This window comes from Phalangium opilio, unplaced genomic scaffold, assembly GCF_054372755.1.
Source record: "Phalangium opilio isolate 3A_F unplaced genomic scaffold, DU_Popi_V2 ptg000209l_1, whole genome shotgun sequence".
Taxonomy (NCBI): Eukaryota; Metazoa; Arthropoda; class Arachnida; order Opiliones; family Phalangiidae; genus Phalangium; species Phalangium opilio.
In genome coordinates this window covers 59,671-77,137 of record NW_028324217.1, presented here as the reverse complement: position 1 = coordinate 77,137, position 17,467 = coordinate 59,671, and the positions used below count along the sequence as shown (strand labels likewise).

The 17,467-nt window shown below is 43.9% G+C and overlaps 2 protein-coding genes across 5 annotated transcripts in view; one reads left to right on the top strand and one right to left on the bottom strand.

Annotated features, from left to right (window-relative positions):
* LOC149618065 (putative RNA-binding protein CG14230) overlaps window positions 1–7,972 on the bottom strand; it is an 80,793-nt gene extending 72,821 nt beyond the window's left edge. For both annotated transcript variants that reach the window (XM_089855510.1, XM_089855512.1), the window contains exon 1: window positions 7,832–7,972. The gene's annotated coding sequence lies outside the window, so the exon portion shown is untranslated. The remainder of the gene's footprint in view (window positions 1–7,831) is intronic.
* The window catches only part of LOC149618064 (somatostatin receptor type 2-like), a 45,625-nt gene extending 29,214 nt beyond the window's left edge, over window positions 1–16,411 (top strand). For all 3 annotated transcript variants that reach the window (XM_089855515.1, XM_089855513.1, XM_089855514.1), the window contains 2 exons: window positions 13,133–13,764; window positions 13,830–16,411. In XM_089855515.1, the coding sequence (XP_089711641.1) occupies window positions 13,242–13,764; window positions 13,830–14,626 (1,320 nt within the window). In that variant the 5' untranslated portion in view covers window positions 13,133–13,241 and the 3' untranslated portion in view covers window positions 14,627–16,411. The remainder of the gene's footprint in view (window positions 1–13,132; window positions 13,765–13,829) is intronic.
* Window positions 16,412–17,467: the final 1,056 nt, after the last annotated feature.

Here is a 17,467-nt window from a genome sequence, read left to right as displayed (position 1 = left end):
CAAACACCCTGTATTTTTCACATCTAATCTTTTCGACGACACCACAATTATTTTTTAATGCAAAATTCTCAATTAATTTCTTCGCCGCCACGGGGTCAAAGTTCAATTCCGAGTTTGAAAGTCATATATTCCACGAAATTTTTTTTTTTTTTTGAAGCTAATATTTTGGGAGGGTCACGTGACGCTGCGCGGGGGGTAAAAGCTGGGGCCACGCCCACGTAAAAAGGGGCTGTGCAGTCGTAAAAGTCATCAGTCGTCGTAATTCCATACTGATCTTCCCCTCGTAAAAAGACGCGCGCAAAAATAGGCCAACTCCATAGTAGTATGGTGGGGGGGGGGAGACGCGCTCGGCCTTCGCCAACAACGACCACCCAAAGGATCGCGACTCGTAAAAAAACACAACGACGGAAGAGTTAAGCTAGGGCGGATACCACCTTCTCCTTGTCCTCGTGTGCTGCAATGCAAGGCCTATATAGATTGTCATAAAAATCCTGAACGAGCCGAAAAAGCGCGATAAAGTTCGTCGCTCCTATATAAGATCCATATTGACCATATTAAATCGAACAAATTACGATTAGCCTGGCTAGTCCTACTTCATCCAACTCTCTAATTAAATTGAATTTAATATATCGGATTATTCGGGGCAAAAACGAAACACACCGCGTTAAAATCGCCTCACTTTTGAAAATTAAAACAACTATTCCAAAATATTATTCTCATTTCTTCCAAATTTGTTGTTCGTGGCCCGACTTTGACGCTGTAAACAAGCTGCACTAAAAGCCACGAATTTTAGTATAAAATAAACTTGGCCTGGCAGTCAGACCCCGAGACCTCGAAGGTAAATTTGAGACTTAGCTTAATTCTGGGTATGATGACCATAAGCGCCTAAATTACAATCTAAAGCGGGCCGGCCCAACTGCATGCCAGGCAACAATCAATAGAGCCCTTTATCGGTGCGCCAAACTCCTAGACCTATTTCCGGGGGGGGGGGGGCGATGCCCCCCAAATATGTTCGGATTCGAATGACGGATGGCTTTCGGGAAGATCGAGTATAAGTATTCTTGTTTTGAAATATGTCCGAAACAGAATCACTTATACTCGCTAAGCCTCGGCCTATAGACTTATATTCTCGCACCCCCTCCCCCCTTTTGCCAGTAATATATAGATAAGGCTCCTATAGATGATAGGTCCGAACCGAAACTATACGGTTTTCAAACAAGGCGCGGCGAACTATAAGAAAATTCCGCGATAAATCGCTCAATCTATAAATAAAACTTTGGAAGCGAGATCCAAGTGTATTTTGATGAGGAAATAAGAGAGCCTATATAGGCTGTACCTTTATTTCCAACGCTACCCCCCACGCCCCCCCCCCATCAACGTTACAGCCGATAAATCGATATCGGGCAAGTTTCTTCAATGTAAAGTATTCCCTTTCCGCTCCCCCCTCCCCCCGCTCCTAGGGCTTATATCAAATTTCTCATTTCAAATAATTCAAAGAAAATTTGCTAAGCTATATAGGTTATATATTCCAATATAGTTTCTATATCGCCCCCATAAAAAAAAATACGCGAAAAGACCTTAATTTTCCAAGAGAAATTTGAATTTTTCCAAAGTCAAAGGTCGGTTAATTAGCTATTCACTATTTCCAATTATATAAGCCTATGGAAGGGGAAACTCGCAGCCGCGTTCGAGATTTATAAAGCAGCTCAAAGTAGAAGCCGAACGACAACGCTTTTGGTCGGGAAATAAAATTCTGGCCAAGTTTTGGCAAAGTTGGGGGTTGGGGGGGGGGGTTGGAAGAATGGGGAATCATATCGGGACGCGCGGAAGATGCTGAGGGATGGAGGATGGAAATCGGGGGGGGGGGGAGAAGTTTAGAAGCTAAGATGCGCTTTATATATTATACCGAGATAAGCGGCCAGAGAGAAAGCTTGTCCGCCACATTCTCACCCCCCCCCCGCTGCACCACCAACCCCCCCCCCCTCTTAGTTGACATGCGGGAAGAAGGGGGTTTTCAGCTCGCGACTACAATTTTAGCAAGATGCTGCGGAAGGTAGCATTCTTCGTAGGAAAGAGTCCATGTACAATCTATGTCAAATACAATGGAAAGTCCAGCGCCCCCCCCCACCCCCGAGTAGTAAAAAGAGCTAGCGAAGAATCTTTATTCAATCATTTACGTCCTCTGATTTTTAATTTTCAAATGATTTTGGCTCGAGTGGTGTCGGTGGTGTAACTCGGCGTAGTGGCGTTACGACCAACTTGTTCGTCAAGAAAGTTTCACCCTATACGACGAGACTCGTTTAAACTTTAGTCTCGATGCAACTTGAGAAATCCGCAGTGTTTTATAAAACGGATTTGATAGAGTCTGCAAAGTTTCGCCATTTCGCCCCCCACCCCCCCAAAAAACAGACAGATTTAACGTTACTTTAAAAGGGGCTCTTCTTCTTAAGTTACTTTAGTAACAACACCGCTCAAAAGTTACAAAGTTTTGTATATTTTTCCCACCAAAAAGGGGGACGGGGGGTTCGGTAGACGAAAGCGCGTTAACATAACAGCTATTTACAAAGAAAAAGTAGTACTATAAAATTCGGTGGGGGATAAAAAACAATGCGCGTGGTCTAGGGCGGGGGAGCGGTCAGTTAAGGCTGGGTAGGCCTAATGAGACATTAGTAACGCGGACGCCGGCGCCATCAAAGAGCGGACCAATTAATCTCGCCATTATTCTAATTAAAACTCGCTAACAACGAGGGAATGAAAAAACAAATGTTGTTGCCGCCAAAAAGGGGGGCGTGAGGGAAACGCGAGATGATATTACGAATAACGAGAGCTATAACCTTTCCCCGGCTATTGTCTCTTTTCCTGGATAGACTTGGGGACAGCGCTATTTGACCCCGCGGCGGAAGCAAGGTATCCAGAATAAGTAGGACAATCAATGAAATGCAACTAGGGTCACGTCATACGACGTTTTATTGAACACCAAGGCGCGTTCGAGTTGTAATTCCAATGGGCTAAGAGACTAGAGGAGGGTACAGTACTCGTTTCACCAAGTTCATTAAAGGCCTTTACGTCCCCCCCCCCGAGGGGTAGCACTCCCTTTTCAGCGATTGGCGATATTACACCCCATGCCTGCGCGTGCTTTAAAGGGAGGTGGGTGAACGTATAATAAAACAAATAATTGTTAGCGCCATGTCCGTCGTTTCAGAGTCAATAGGGCCAAAGGCGACCCCGGCGCCTTTTTCACGAAGGCCCATTCCCATTCCCGGCCTTTCTCTTTATTGACTCTAAAACGGTGAACGCCCGGGCTCGATGGGTCAGCCATGCAGCGAAATGACGTCGCCTATATTAAATAGCCCGTAATAAACTGCAGGCCTTACCCTATACACCCGGTTTATTCCCTTTAGTTTTTTCGGCGTTTTAATAGCGCTATAGACCAAGCCGCCAACGCCATTTTAATCTGTAGGGTGCTGCGAGAAATTACAACTAAGATGACGTCCCGGAGATCTATAAAAGTCTGTCCACTAGTAGGCAAATGGACGCGCAACTATATAGCCATAAAAGGTTTTGTCTGGCGCGCCAAATCAAACTAATTAGTTAAATTCTCGTGATTTGAAGCATAAACTTGGATAACGACGTCACGCCATTTCAAACAAACTTGCCTCTTTATAATTACGTAATTGTTAATCCTCGAATTTTCATAAAAATGGCTAAACTAGAGGCGAGAATGAATTCGGGGGGAACGATAATAAGTCTCCCCCCTCTCTGAAAGCGGGCCTGCATTTTTTTCTTTCGGTTGTAGGTGGGGGGTTGAGGGGGGCAAATGGACCGTCGTCGCGGGCGTCTTTAAAGCAATCTCCAATTTCGCGTTGCTATATACGATTCGAAATTCAAACAAGCGAAAAGAAAATATTTCAAGTTAAAATTTGCAGTTTCATATTCCATTTCAATAAAAGTGTGGAGCGAATTTGCTCTCGGGGGCAACTTTGTACCCCCCTCGCCCCCCTCTGGGCTTTTTACTTCCTTAATAGGATATACCGCCCCCACCTCCACCCCCGCTCCCCAAATTTACACGTCCGCTTCTGGAATCCCAGACGGGGACCCGGTTTAAAATTGCTTTCGTCAAAAAACCTTAGCAAAGAGAGAAAGAAAACCGGGGGCTAAATGGACTTTCGTATAACCAACGAATCGTGGAGAAAAGAAAAAGGAAAAATTGCCCAAAAAACTTGATCGGAGCCAAAGAAATCTTTCCCTTTCCAAAGTAAAAACATTACGCGCTCTAGCTCTAAGCGGTTCTACATAAATTCGAAGTTATCGACTCGCAGATTTTAAAGAGGGACATCAGTAAAGGCCTTTTCAGACGATACAACTTTTGACTCTACTAGATGAAGTCAAAAAGTTGATTGGTCAGTCATCAATTTTTTAATTTGATCATTCTACCTCCGTTTACACGACTCAACTTTAAATGGGTTGTAGAAAAGTCTGAATGGGCCTTAATTCGACGAAGCTATCATTAAAGAGGGACCGAGAGGAGTTTCGAAATGAAATGAGGAATGAGCTGCTGGCGAGATACGGGAACTGATTCGAATTAATCGACGTTAGTTTCTTCTTGTATAGCTGTATGGGATGATTCAATCCCGAGTCGAGATAAGTCTCTCGGTGCGTGGCTTGACGGCCCGTTACCATCGCAGTTTATAGCAGCGAGGGGCGGCTTTCGCTTCCCGGGATTAAGGACGCGTCCAAGCTATAGTTCTTCTAACGATGGCGTTAAAGAGTTATCCAGGATAACCTATCGTTGTCATCGCTAGCTATTCGTGATAACATTAATCGTTCCCCCCAAAAGATTTAAACTTTACAACTTTAGTAATTTACTTGAGAGAGACTTCTCAGTAAGGCTTTTTTCGCGGTCTAAATACTTTATTTCTTGGCCAGTAAAATGAAGGAGTGGAATTAAGGGGGGGGGAGACGAAAATTGGACCGTTTCCTAAATAGACTCTTCCGAAAATCTATCGTGAGAGAAAAAGAAGTTGGGGAAGCGCCGGGTCAACGCTCCAACTTCCATTAACGGGACCAGAAGGGGGGGGGGAGACGGTAGCGGGGGTTCAACCCTCGGGGGGAATAGAAAATCATTTAACGAGGACAGAACCTTGGACAATATACCCCCCCCCCCCTCCCACGGTATAAGGGGCAACCCCTTTACTTCTCGAATAAGTTTTGGGCATCTTAGGTCTCCGTAGGGCACCGTCACATCAACGCGTGATAATGTCCCTTCCATCGTAACTTACGCATAATTCCTTTGAATACGCCTTTTGTCAATGTATTAATATTCCCGCGGAGTAATTTGGCGACGCCATCATTTTGGAACTTCGGCGAAAATGACCATGATCCTCGCGTCGGTGGAAGACCTAAATGGGCTCTCCGCGCTGTCATTGACTCAGTCTTTGGCACGAAAACTATGCCTTGGCACGCGCCCCCCACCCCCTCCCATCTCTCCCTAAGCCTCGGACCCGCCAGCCATGTACTGCGCCTATACACCTATCAGCTTCACGCCTTTCCGTTGTCTTTCCAACTTTACTTCCTTTTTTTTCGTATCCCGATCTAGCGCTTTATTCCTTCGGAGGGGGGGAGAGGACATCTCCCCCGAGACACAGCGGGAGACCAAGGCCCCCAAAATGTATAACTATATAGCTTCGAGCTAGGGGAGTTTTTTTTATCAGTGACACTTTAAATTAGACAACACCTCTACACTGTAAAGAGATCCTTCTCTAGCTCGACTTGTTGCCCCCGATTATATAATTAAAAGTTATTGTAGCTGGGGGTGTGGGGTGTACCAGGGTGTCCCCGAATCCTATACAGGGTGTTTCTTCCCCGAGCACCCTTTTAACTAGGCCGCCAAAAGATAGTTGCGTATACATTAGGAATAATGCGCTTGAAAACGGATTTATTGTAAATGGAGGTTGCAATGCCGATGAGACGAAGGGTCACGAAAGGTTAACGTCCTCGATTCGAAACTATAGATTTACTATAAGGGGGGCGGGGGCAGGGGGGACGGGGATATTAGGAACGCCCAAAATAGTCAATTTTGATCCCAGATAAAAACGGTGAAAACTCGCTATTTGGGAAAAAGAAAAACGAATGAGTCCCAAACACGCGATCCACCCCTAAACTTAGTCCCTCTTCCTCTCTCTATCTGGCTGGCATTTATTTGAAAACTAGAAGAAAGGCTTATGATCCCCGACTGAAAATCCACTTTCATTACCAGCTTTTGTTTCCTAGAACTTCACTGGTCGGGGCCCCACCAGCTTTTAGGAACTACCCACCAATTCGAGCCAGTATAGAGTAATTTCTTTCCCATATACGGCAACGTCATAACCCTCTATCTCTTACCTTAGTGATATCCCCCCTCCCCTTCCCTTCCGGGGGCAAATAGTATTCTCTAGTACAAAGTTGCCCCTAACGTAGGGGATACACAGTTCACTCCCCCTCTCAACCGAAATTACTCTATTGTACCTTAGATTTAAGTCGGAAAACGGCGCGGTCTAAATTTAAGCGCCAAAAATTGTCATCATTCGATTTCTACAATATATATCAGTATGCAGTGGCAGAGTACACGATCCCCCCCCCCCCGTTTAGGGTGGCGTGCGTTTTCGTTCGATTTCTAGTATATCCATGCATTAAGCCATCATTTCCTTGTTCGTATTGTTCCTATGTATACTTAGGCCTAAATGGATTTGGATGAAAAATTGTTCGCTTCATTCACTAAGCTTTGATTAAAAAGGCGGGGAAAGAACGTACGTTCGACAAGCTGAACTATATCGCAATGACTCCTTTTACATTCCTAATCGCGTCAAGACACGTTTTACTTAATCCACGTCTTACTTAATCCACCTTCATCCCTAATATTTAAATGTAGCGTTACACTGACGGACAAAAAGAGAGGTTGTAGCGGTCAGTCGGTCAACGTCGGGATAGAGGCGATATTCATTATAATCTTCTCCATTTTTAATGAAAAAGTAATATTGGTTCGGTCGGTCGGGGTGCGTGGGGCTTCGGGCAAGGGGGGGGACGTCGCTTCTCTCTTTGTTTACGAGCTGCCCTGGAAAACTACTTTCCTTGATTAATCGGCGCTCATTGGTGCTCGAGCGACGTGTTCCCCCCTCCCTCCCTCCCTCCCTTCAAATTAATCGCGTTTTCCCACCAAACTAAATAATATTATTCAACTTACCACCAACACCCCAACCCCCTTCGCCCCCACTCGCCTCTCCCCCCCCCCCGGTATCATCCATTTCAACTCAAAAACTCTTTACATATCCTCCCCCTCCTCTCTGACACCACACGAACAGTAATAATATATTTATACTCTCAAATTAAACAAATCAATATGCAAAGGTAAGCCAACCTTTTGACCCCGTCATTTTTCTAGCGAAATATATACACCCAGTCAACTATATTAATAATAAAGATTAGAATAAGATAGCGGTGGGTGCAGGGAGCCCAGACAACAATTTGTTTCCATAAAAAACGCATTTCTAATAATTCAGATTTAAAAAAATTTCTACAATGAAAATTGAAAGAAAAAAACTTCAAAATAACTGCCATTTTGAATTTCATCGGGATCCCCCTCCCCCCTTACCACCCATTAGCGCGGCGGCGGCACCTACGGGACGGGACGCGGGCCACCCAATCCCCCCAGAACGAAGACAACATCTTCCGTCTCCCCGTAGCCCCCACAATCTTGCCCCGAGGCAAGCTCGAGTTGCTTAAGCCTAAACCCCCACTTCACTAACCCTAATCCTAACGGCGCTTGAGAAAATAAAAACCTAAAAGACAAACTTACGGGGAATATTTCACGACCAAATGATTTGAATCCTTGGTTCCTCGATCTTGGCCAGTTTTGATCACAAAATTAATCCATTTTGGCCTAATTTAAATCCGACTTAAAACAATTAAGAATAATTGATAAGCGATTATCTCGCGACACTCAAACTAACAAAGTAATAAAGCCAGGCCGGGGCGGGGCGGGGCGAGAGAGGGGACTCCGAAGTTTCGGGGAGCCTATTGGACGTAAGTCTCCATGGAGTCGAGGCTATTTTGGCGGGCTTTTTAGTAGGCTTCAATTCAAAAACGTCCTAACTTACAATTTAGCTCGATAAAATTGTCATTTTAAACGCGCGTTTCTTCTAAATTTGACGTTGAGAAACGAGATTAAAATGCGCTTTTATGACAAAGATATAGGATATTATAGTCTGACCTTTCGTGAAATTATGGGATCATATAGGACAGGTTCAAAAATATAGGATTTTATAGGAATTATAGCGGAGCGCTGGGCTCCCTACCGGATAAGTTTTGTTCGTATTTATCGATGACATTATACAATCTAGGCTATATTAGTTGTTGTTCGATTTGGGGGGGGGGCGAGAGATATTTGTTTAGTATTTGATTAGAAACTCATTTCGGTCGCGATGATATTGGCCTTTCCCAAATATTAGTCCAAAGAGAGACGGACGACGTCACGAGCGCGCATAACCCATTTATTAATTAATATTTAATTAATAATTTTGCGGATTCGCTTTGAAAGCCGCCGATCCAGAAAATCAATATATTCCAAAAGGTTAAAGTTCAAGCCCGAGAGAGAGGGGGGGGGGGAAACGTTGGCAAGCAAACTGAAATTCATATCTCGGTCAACATGCGCGGCTAATTAGAATGAAGTCCGCGCGGCCGCAGCCTCATTTTCAAACACCATGCACTAACTCGTGTATCATTTATAGCTGGGGGAGAAGTTGGCGAGATGTCACTCGTAATAACGCGATTCCAGACAAGCTTGCCATCTAATTGAAAGACACTCTTCAAGGTCTACTACCTACACAGAGTATTTGCCGCGTGTCGCGGCTCCGAACTTAGCAGCTATCCGAGTAATCCGAGTTGCAGCAGCGAACTTCTCATCTTAAAGCAATCAATTATTTCGACTCCTTCAGGCCAGCCCCCCTCCCCCCGCCTTTGAAGGGGATAGGCGCTGAATACGCTCTTAATCAACTCGAGCGCGACGAATCAGTTTCGTTATCACGCATTCATATTCAAATCGTCGATATTCTTCCAAATGTTGCCAAACGTTCAAATAGGACTTTATTCAAAGGACTTCTCTCGCAGAGCCAGCTTACGTAGGACACTCCGAATTTGAGTGTAGATATAAGTCCGTGTTAGTTCGACAGAGAGGACAAAACTGGCGAGGGAGTGGGTATCCCCTCGACTGCAGCCTTAAAACATTGGGGTATCGGAGTCCATGGGGGGGGGGTTTGAGGCGGCGGATCAAAGGAAGCTATTATTAATTACTAAAAGGGTTTGGGGCTTACACCGCGCCTCGCATTCGGGGAAAAGAGAAAAAAAAATAAAGTTTGACTAGGGGGATCTACTAAAAGTTTTAATTTAACGAGCGAGCGACTAAAGTTTGGACAGACTTCCTTCTTTTATTTTGAGCTATATAGTTCTCTTCAAAGCATTTGTAACATCTATAATCCTCGGTAACAATTAATTAAATTTTTGATTGATAGAGACAGAGAGAGAGAGAGACAGAGAGAGAGAGAGAGAGAGAGAGAGAGAGAGAGAGAGAAAGTTGGGCGAAACGAGGACAAAGATAATGATATTGCCTTTCATTATTTATTTATGGCGCTTTCGCGTTTAGTTTGAAAATAAGTGACGGATTATGGAGCACGTTTCTTTGGGGTCTCAACTTTGAAAAAAAGCTTAGGTATTACGCGTATATTGATAATTCCGCGAGCATTTCATTTTCGCTTTAAATGGGAATGACGACGAACTATTTTCCGACTTAATGAATTTTTCCAACTTAATGAAACATAACTATATTTAAAAAGAATAAAAAGAATAAGAATGAATGAGCGGCTTCTTTTCACCAAATTAATTTTCACCCCTCCCCCTTCACCCCCCCCCCCCCAGGGCGTCGGTCTCCTGAAAGGCTACCTAAAAACAACTTCATTCCCGAAATGAACCATTGAAGTAAAAATTAATATAATTCCCGGAATTCTTTCTGCGGGGTCCAGAGGGCGAGTGCCGAGTGCATGGGCTTGGAGGAAGGACAGAAACACAAAGAACTTTCCTTCAATATTAACTAAATTAATTCGGAGGGGGGGGGGTTGGGTGGGGGCGCTGTAATACCTATACTTGGAGAAGCGCATTAAACGCAAAGTTGTCAAAAATAATAAACACGACGCTCAATAATATTTTCGATTGAATATTCGAGTAATTCATCATTTCGACAAAAAGACGCGGCGAGGAGTCGTTGTTCTCGAATGTAAATTAGGCCTCGTTCATTGTTTCGCCCCTCCCCTAAGTAATATTTACCCTTTAGAGGCTTCTCGCTAAATTATTATAAGAGTCAAAGTTCCCAAACTTTTCGGCTTTTCCCAGAGTATTTTAGAGAAACTCTAAAACTTTACAAATATTACTCGATTTTTTCCCCGATCATTGTCTTATATTTCACAATAACCGATCAAATTTATTAAAAATACGACGTATTTTTAAAAGATTATTTAGTACGTAAAGTTTCTCTGAATTATTTTAGGAGAAGCCAACATTCGGGGGCTTTGGCCTCCGCGTATTTTCCCGTAGCCCCTGTAGAAACGTTCCACCAGCGATACACCCGCGTGTTGGGGTCAAGTGGCGAAATAGGGGCCGTAGAAATAACGTTATCTCCCAACTCCGTCATCAGAGAGGTTAAGAAGTCCATTTCCGTTCACACCTTCCCCCCGAATGGCGCTAACATAAATTTGTATGGCGTGCGGGGTGGCGGCACCTAGACTAATGAAGTTTATAGGGTGCCTCTCCCCCCCCTATACTAATATTACGCCCTATTTTTTACGAGCGCCCCCTTTATGTTTACGGCCTGCAGCCCGCCAGGTGCCCAGCTCCATTCGGCGCCCCACCCCCCCTTCGATTCCGCTCGAACGCTTTTAATTACGACCAGAGAGAAGCTCGCCACTCCCCTCCCTCCCTCCCTAATATATAAAAAACACACTAAGCCTTTTAATGAAAAGCCAGCTTATATAAGTATAATCAAGAACTTGATTAGTTTTTACACCCCGCTTTTTGTCCATCGCGTTTATAACGGGGAGGGGCGGGGGAGGGGTCAACCTTGACAGACAGCAGCTTGACCATTCGATTTCAAAACAATATCTATAAAAGTAAATTTCGCCTTTTACAACTTGACCCGTGCAGGGGACAATGATTGCGCGGCCTTTTGGGTTTTTGGCAGAAACGTCCTTAGATTTAAAAGGCAAATGGGGGGGGGGCAAGGGGGGCGCTTCATTCTACTCCATCCTAAATTAAATTAAACCTTTTCCCGGACTAGTACTTTATCCTATTAAGCCTCGACAACAGAGACTGTTAAAATCACTATGCCATCCCCAATGGAACAGTACCCGAGTGTGTCTGTGTGTGTGAGTGTGGAGCGGCACGGACATTGTCCATTTATCATCGTTACTGATACATTAGGACTCTCTCTCTCTCTCTCTCTAAGAGGAAGAGAGAGAAGGCTCTATAGCTTTTTAGCTACTCTACAATTCCTCGACGAAGGGAAAAAACGTTCTTTTGGCCGAAATACTGAAATATGGGAACTCGGCTTTAGTGCGAGTAACAAAAGTCACTACTCTTTCGGAATGCCAGCTACCGGTAGAGCCCGCAATGCCTGCCACCCGAAATGTAAAGTGTCACTGACATCGCCACCATTTCCAGACTCAAACCGCCGCATTCCCTTCCTTTGACTTCCCAAACTTAACAATGTTGAGAACTAATTGATTTAATAAAGTCAAATTGACTATAGCTCGGGTAAAATCGCTATAATTCGACCCGGCTTATGACCCCTACCAACTCTGCATTTTCTTATCATGTCAGAGACACTTTGACGGCGCTTTGGGGGTCCTCTTTTTTTCTCTCTCGTTCCTTTGAGTTTGCAACTCTTTGGAAACGGGAGAGGAGAGTATTTCCTTCGACATCATTAGTTCCTTTTACCGCCACTCTTTTCCTTATGGCGCTGCGTGCGCTATTTCCTTTCAGCGGAAGCTACTTCCGGTCTAAAGGAAACCGGGGGGGGGGTGAGGGACGGATAAAAAGAAGCGGGGTGGGGTGGGTGGTGGTCACTCTAGTGGGATTGACCAAAAAAAGAAGAAGATGTTATATTTCATTTAAGAGATTACCGTCGGGGTCACTGATCCTAATGACCATCGGTCATCTCGACCCAAATGAGATACCTTTTTAAACGCGAGACCGCGGTCAGCCTCTCCCTCCTACAATCATTTCTCTTTTTTCCCCAACTTTTTCAATCGAAAATATAAAGAACATTCCCTGGTCCCTCTAGGGTTGATGGTGGCAAGAAAAAAATTAATTCCAAAAAGTAGTTAAATTTTTATGACAGACCGCCGTAAATTTTTGCGCCCAAAGAGCTCATTAAAATTATAATAAAGTATTCACCTCGTATACTTTGTTTAAAAAACAAAGAGTTAAGAGTTAACTAATAAGGAATGAGGCTGGGCGCCAGAACAACGGGTATACACCTACACACCTATCACTCTATTATCTCCAATTCGATAGACACTAGATAGAAATTTTAATCAGAAAGAGCGTCATAAAAATGACGTACAATCTTCTTCCACGGCCAAATTAATTCATACAAGAAAAGCAAAAAAAGTTACTAAAAGAGAGTACTATATTATAATTCTGGAGAAATTGCGTCTCACGTTCTAGAGCAATGTTTGAAAGTGGATTCGATTTAAAGCCTTCCCGCGCCTTTCCCCCGTAGAACATTCCACCCGAAACGTTTTTCCGGGAAAAATACTCTCGAATTAATTAGTTTTGCACCCCCCCCCTCCCACACACACACTTTTTTCAACTCGGATTCGAAATTACAAAGTTGCTGGATGGATATTTATGAATAATTAACGATACTAGCGGCTTGCCTTAATTCCAAAGAGAATTCCCTCTCTCTCTTCAATTAAAACATTATTAATTAGTTAATTAATTAAATACTCGGCCCTAATTGCGAGTACTACACGGCTAGAAATTCGAAAGAAAGAAAGCTTCATTAATTGGTGAAATAAAATGATTTTCTTTACGTTTGTCTCTTTGACAGGTGACGCGAACAATCAATCGAGAATGAAATCCGGATGAGCGACCAGTGGCCATCAAGGAGTCCAGTTTGTTGATCAAAAGGCGCTCTAGAGCGGTCGCCGCGTCAAAAGATGACGGAACAATTCGAAGTCAGTTTGTTCTCGTCAAACCTGAGCTCGTCTTGCAACGACACGGTCATTAACGGGACGTGGTCGAACGCCCTGACCCCCCTGAACTGCACCCTGAGGGAACAGGGCATGAACTACACGCCCCCTTTTATCCTACTCGAGTTCGTGAAAATCTTGTACGGCATCGTTTGCTTAGTGGGCATTTGCGGCAACTCGCTCGTCATCTACGTGGTGTTGCGCTTCAGCAAAATGCAGACCGTCACCAACATGTACATCTTCAACTTGGCCGTGGCCGACGAACTCTTTCTGGTCGGCTTGCCCTTTCTCATCGCCACCGTCACCTTTCGATACTGGCCCTTCGGACAGGTCATGTGCAAAATCTACATGACCACCACTTCCATCAACCAGTTCACCAGCAGTCTCTTGTTGACCGTCATGAGCGCCGACCGCTACGTCGCCGTCTGTCATCCCATCTCCAGTCCCAGATATCGAACGCCCTTCATCGCCAAATTCATTTGTTTAACGGGTAATTATAACCCTTTTCATTTAGGAATTACTTAACGATATCCGTGGACTATTTCTCGTTTTCAGCTTGGACGGTATCGGCTTTATTAATGGTGCCGATCTACATGTACGCGGGCGCCATGCCCAGCGCCCGCACAATCAGTTGCAACATCTTCTGGCCGGACAGTCAGTGGGTGGACGGTCAAAAGGCCTTCACCCTGTACTCCTTCACCCTAGGCTTCGCCATCCCCTTAGTCCTGATCCTCCTCTTCTACTTCCTGGTCATTTGCAAACTGCGCACCATCGGGCCGAAGAACAAGTCGAAAGAGCGCAAGCGCAGTCACCGCAAAGTGACCTATCTGGTCTTAACGGTCATCACCGTCTACGTCATCTGTTGGCTCCCGTATTGGATCGGGCAAGTCAACACCATCTTCCTGCCCAGTTCGCCGGACCATAAGGCCTTGTTCGTCACCATAAATCTCTTGGCCGGTTGCTTATCGTACGCCAATTCCGCCATGAACCCGGTTCTCTACGCCTTCCTCAGCGACAACTTCAAGAAGAGCTTCGCCAAGGCCTTCACGTGCGCCGCCGGCAAAGAGGTCAACGCTCAGCTGCACATGGAGAACAGCTTCTTCCCCAAGACGACGAGAGGTGGCTCCAGCCGAGCGCAAAACAAGAACCGCAACGAGCCGCCCAAAAGCAGTCAAACGCCGCAAGACACCGAGCAGTCGACGGCCATCACGCTGGCTTCCAGGTCGAACACGCACATGACGAGCGGCTCGTCCGGGAACACGCTGGCACCCCCCGACTACAAGGAGTCCAGCGTCAGAAACGGATTCGGCAAACCCCTCCCGGACGAAATTGGCGAACCCACTAACGTTTGAACTCCTCGATAAGCAACCAACCGCCAAGACGCATTTCGAGTGACAACTGGTCCTACTTCCGGTGCACTTTTAAAAACTACGACGAAACCATCCTAATTCAGGAACTGCGGGCCTCGACTCGAGATATACGAGGTCCAAAAGTCAACCCTCCCCCTCCCTCCCACTCACCCATCCTCCAACAGCGGTTGACCTACGCTTTCACGCCAGTGTCCGCGGGTTATTTTGGAAGCGCGACGCCAAGAAATTCCAGCCATGGCCCGCCGTCGCCACACTGTCATATCGCCATAAACGAGGCACCGAAGAATTCCAAAATCCCAGTAATAACAAGAGCGAATAATAATATTATAGAATAAGCCACCGGCGAAGAAAGGCAGCCTATTTTAAAGGGTTCCGCGAGTGCCTGCGTGGGGATGGTACGCTATAGCTTAGCCCTCCCAATTAGGCCAAGTAACAGACTCGCGGAACCCTTTTACGCTACTCTCTCTCGCTTTGGGTGGCTCTTACTATAAATAATAACGGAGTCAATTAATCCGACTCCGTTTGAACATAAGCAAATAAACTCTTCGCTCGAGTTAAAAGAAGGAAATTTTGGTAAATGATTGCGTGGGCGTGGCCGGCGATGGCCGATTCTCGTCGTAAGCTTAAAATAAGCGGCAAGAAGAATAAAAAAGCGCCATCCAGAGAAACAAGGTACTGATAATAAGTGACCAACTCGCCCCCCCCCCACTCTTTATCTAGCCAAGATTGCGACATTTATGGCTCCATTAAGACTTAAACGGTTACAAGCCTTTCCTAATGGCAGATAACATTACTTGACAGAAAGACTAAACACACCGTCACGTGACCTTCACTCCCCCCCCCCTCCCCTAAAAATAACCGCGAAAAGTGGCGTCGTTTCAAAGCGCGCGATACGAAGAAAAATAGTCCGGTTCTGCGAAGGGATACAAGTTCCGATAAGGGAACTTAATGTCTGGAATGGAAAAACAATTCAACCCCAGACAAAAACTCCCACTTCTTTCTCTATTTTTTTCGAAACCAGTGACTGTAGACTGACTGAGATAAGAACGCGAAAGAAAAACTATTTTAAAAGTCAGGACAATTTTTGGGGAGAACTATACGAATAAATAATACTAAAAAGGACAGGGTCAAAGTTCATATCGTTCATCGTGATCGGAAGAAATTGTTCATTAAGAAATATTCATTTGCCTTTTGATCATTAAAGTTACTAACTTGGCTAAAACCAACCTCAAATCTTTAATTATTATCTCCCATTAATGATTAATTACTCGAAGATTAAACTAATTATAAAAATATTGCCGTGCCTGATGTACCTAATCACCACCGAAACGCGACTGCAGTCAAACAAGCAAAACACCCCAATCACAATTTATAAGAAAATTTATGGAAAAAAAACGAAACCAAAAAAAAAAAACCCAGCAAATAGTAATTTTAATTAGACGTTAATAATGATATAGCGCATCCCCTGTATATATCATATCCGCCTCTTTATAAATAAACAAACAAACAAACTCCTCGCGGATATTATAAAGTAAAAACAAAGTTTTAAATATATATATTAAGAATTGTTCATTCAAGTTCAAATATCGAATAATAAATAAACCGACCCCTCCCCCTTTGAAAATGAATATACGAAATAATTGGTTTTTTAAAATTAGCCATTGTTTGAAATAAACAAACAAAAATACACTTGGGTGCAAAGGCGCATGCGCGCGCCGGAGTTCTGCAGCTACAGATAGAGACCTTGAACAAACAAACAAACAAACACCCCCCCCTCAAACACAACACGCGTGTATTTAAATATTTAGAAATAAATATATCTATATTTGTTTAGCGTACCAAAATAAAGAAAAATATATATACTAAAAATTAATTCTTAATGAAATGTTTAACTTAAATATAAATTAAAATTTTTTGAGTGTTTGTTACCAATTTCTACTTAACGAACCAAAAATTCCGGTTCCCCCGTTTGTTAGCCGTAAACATTCCACACGTTTGTACCGAAGCCCAGTAAATATTTAAAACAAACAAACATTGATTGCCCTTTGTATAAGACAAAAGAAAAATTTAAAAAGAAGTAAATCAAACTAGAAATTATATATATATTATACTGATGAAATAAATAAAATTAATTTAAGATATATATATATATAAATAGCATTTGCTCAAAATGAAGTATGTTAAAATACACTCCCCCTTCCCAAGAAAAAAGAACTGTAAAGTTGAATATGGTATTAATATTATCAAAATAAAGACGAAAACATTTGCCAAAATTTGAAATGTACCTAAGAGAATAAGAAGAATGGGATGTCGAGACATTTCAAGGTAGGCAACTATACGTTAACTTCGATAATGAAAGAATTAATCTACTTTTGGTCTACCGAGAAAATTGAAGAATGGCGGCCGCCCACCCTCGACTCAATAATGCTCAAGGGCCATTGGATGAAATTTTTCGATATAAAATATAATAAGCGTTGAAATCGCGTGGCCAAGCGCTTTTCCCTTCTTTCGATAAAACGGAAAAACGGCGTGGCAAGAGGCCCGAATCAAAAATGGAAAAAAGAAAGGGGATTTTTATCGCGCTACGCCAACACCCCCCCAACACCCCACCCCTGGGAGATAAACTCGAAAAAAGGAACAAAATTCAAAAACCAAAATTGAAACGGATTTTCCAGCCCCGATCTTAACAAGCAAAGTCCATCGCGACAAATAAGTTTCGTATCTGGACAAATTCCTAAAATATATCGGGCCTAAATTTAACCAAAGCTGACCAGCGGAGTAGCGCCGAAGGGAGGGGGGAGGGGAGCATGTCTCCCCCCAAAA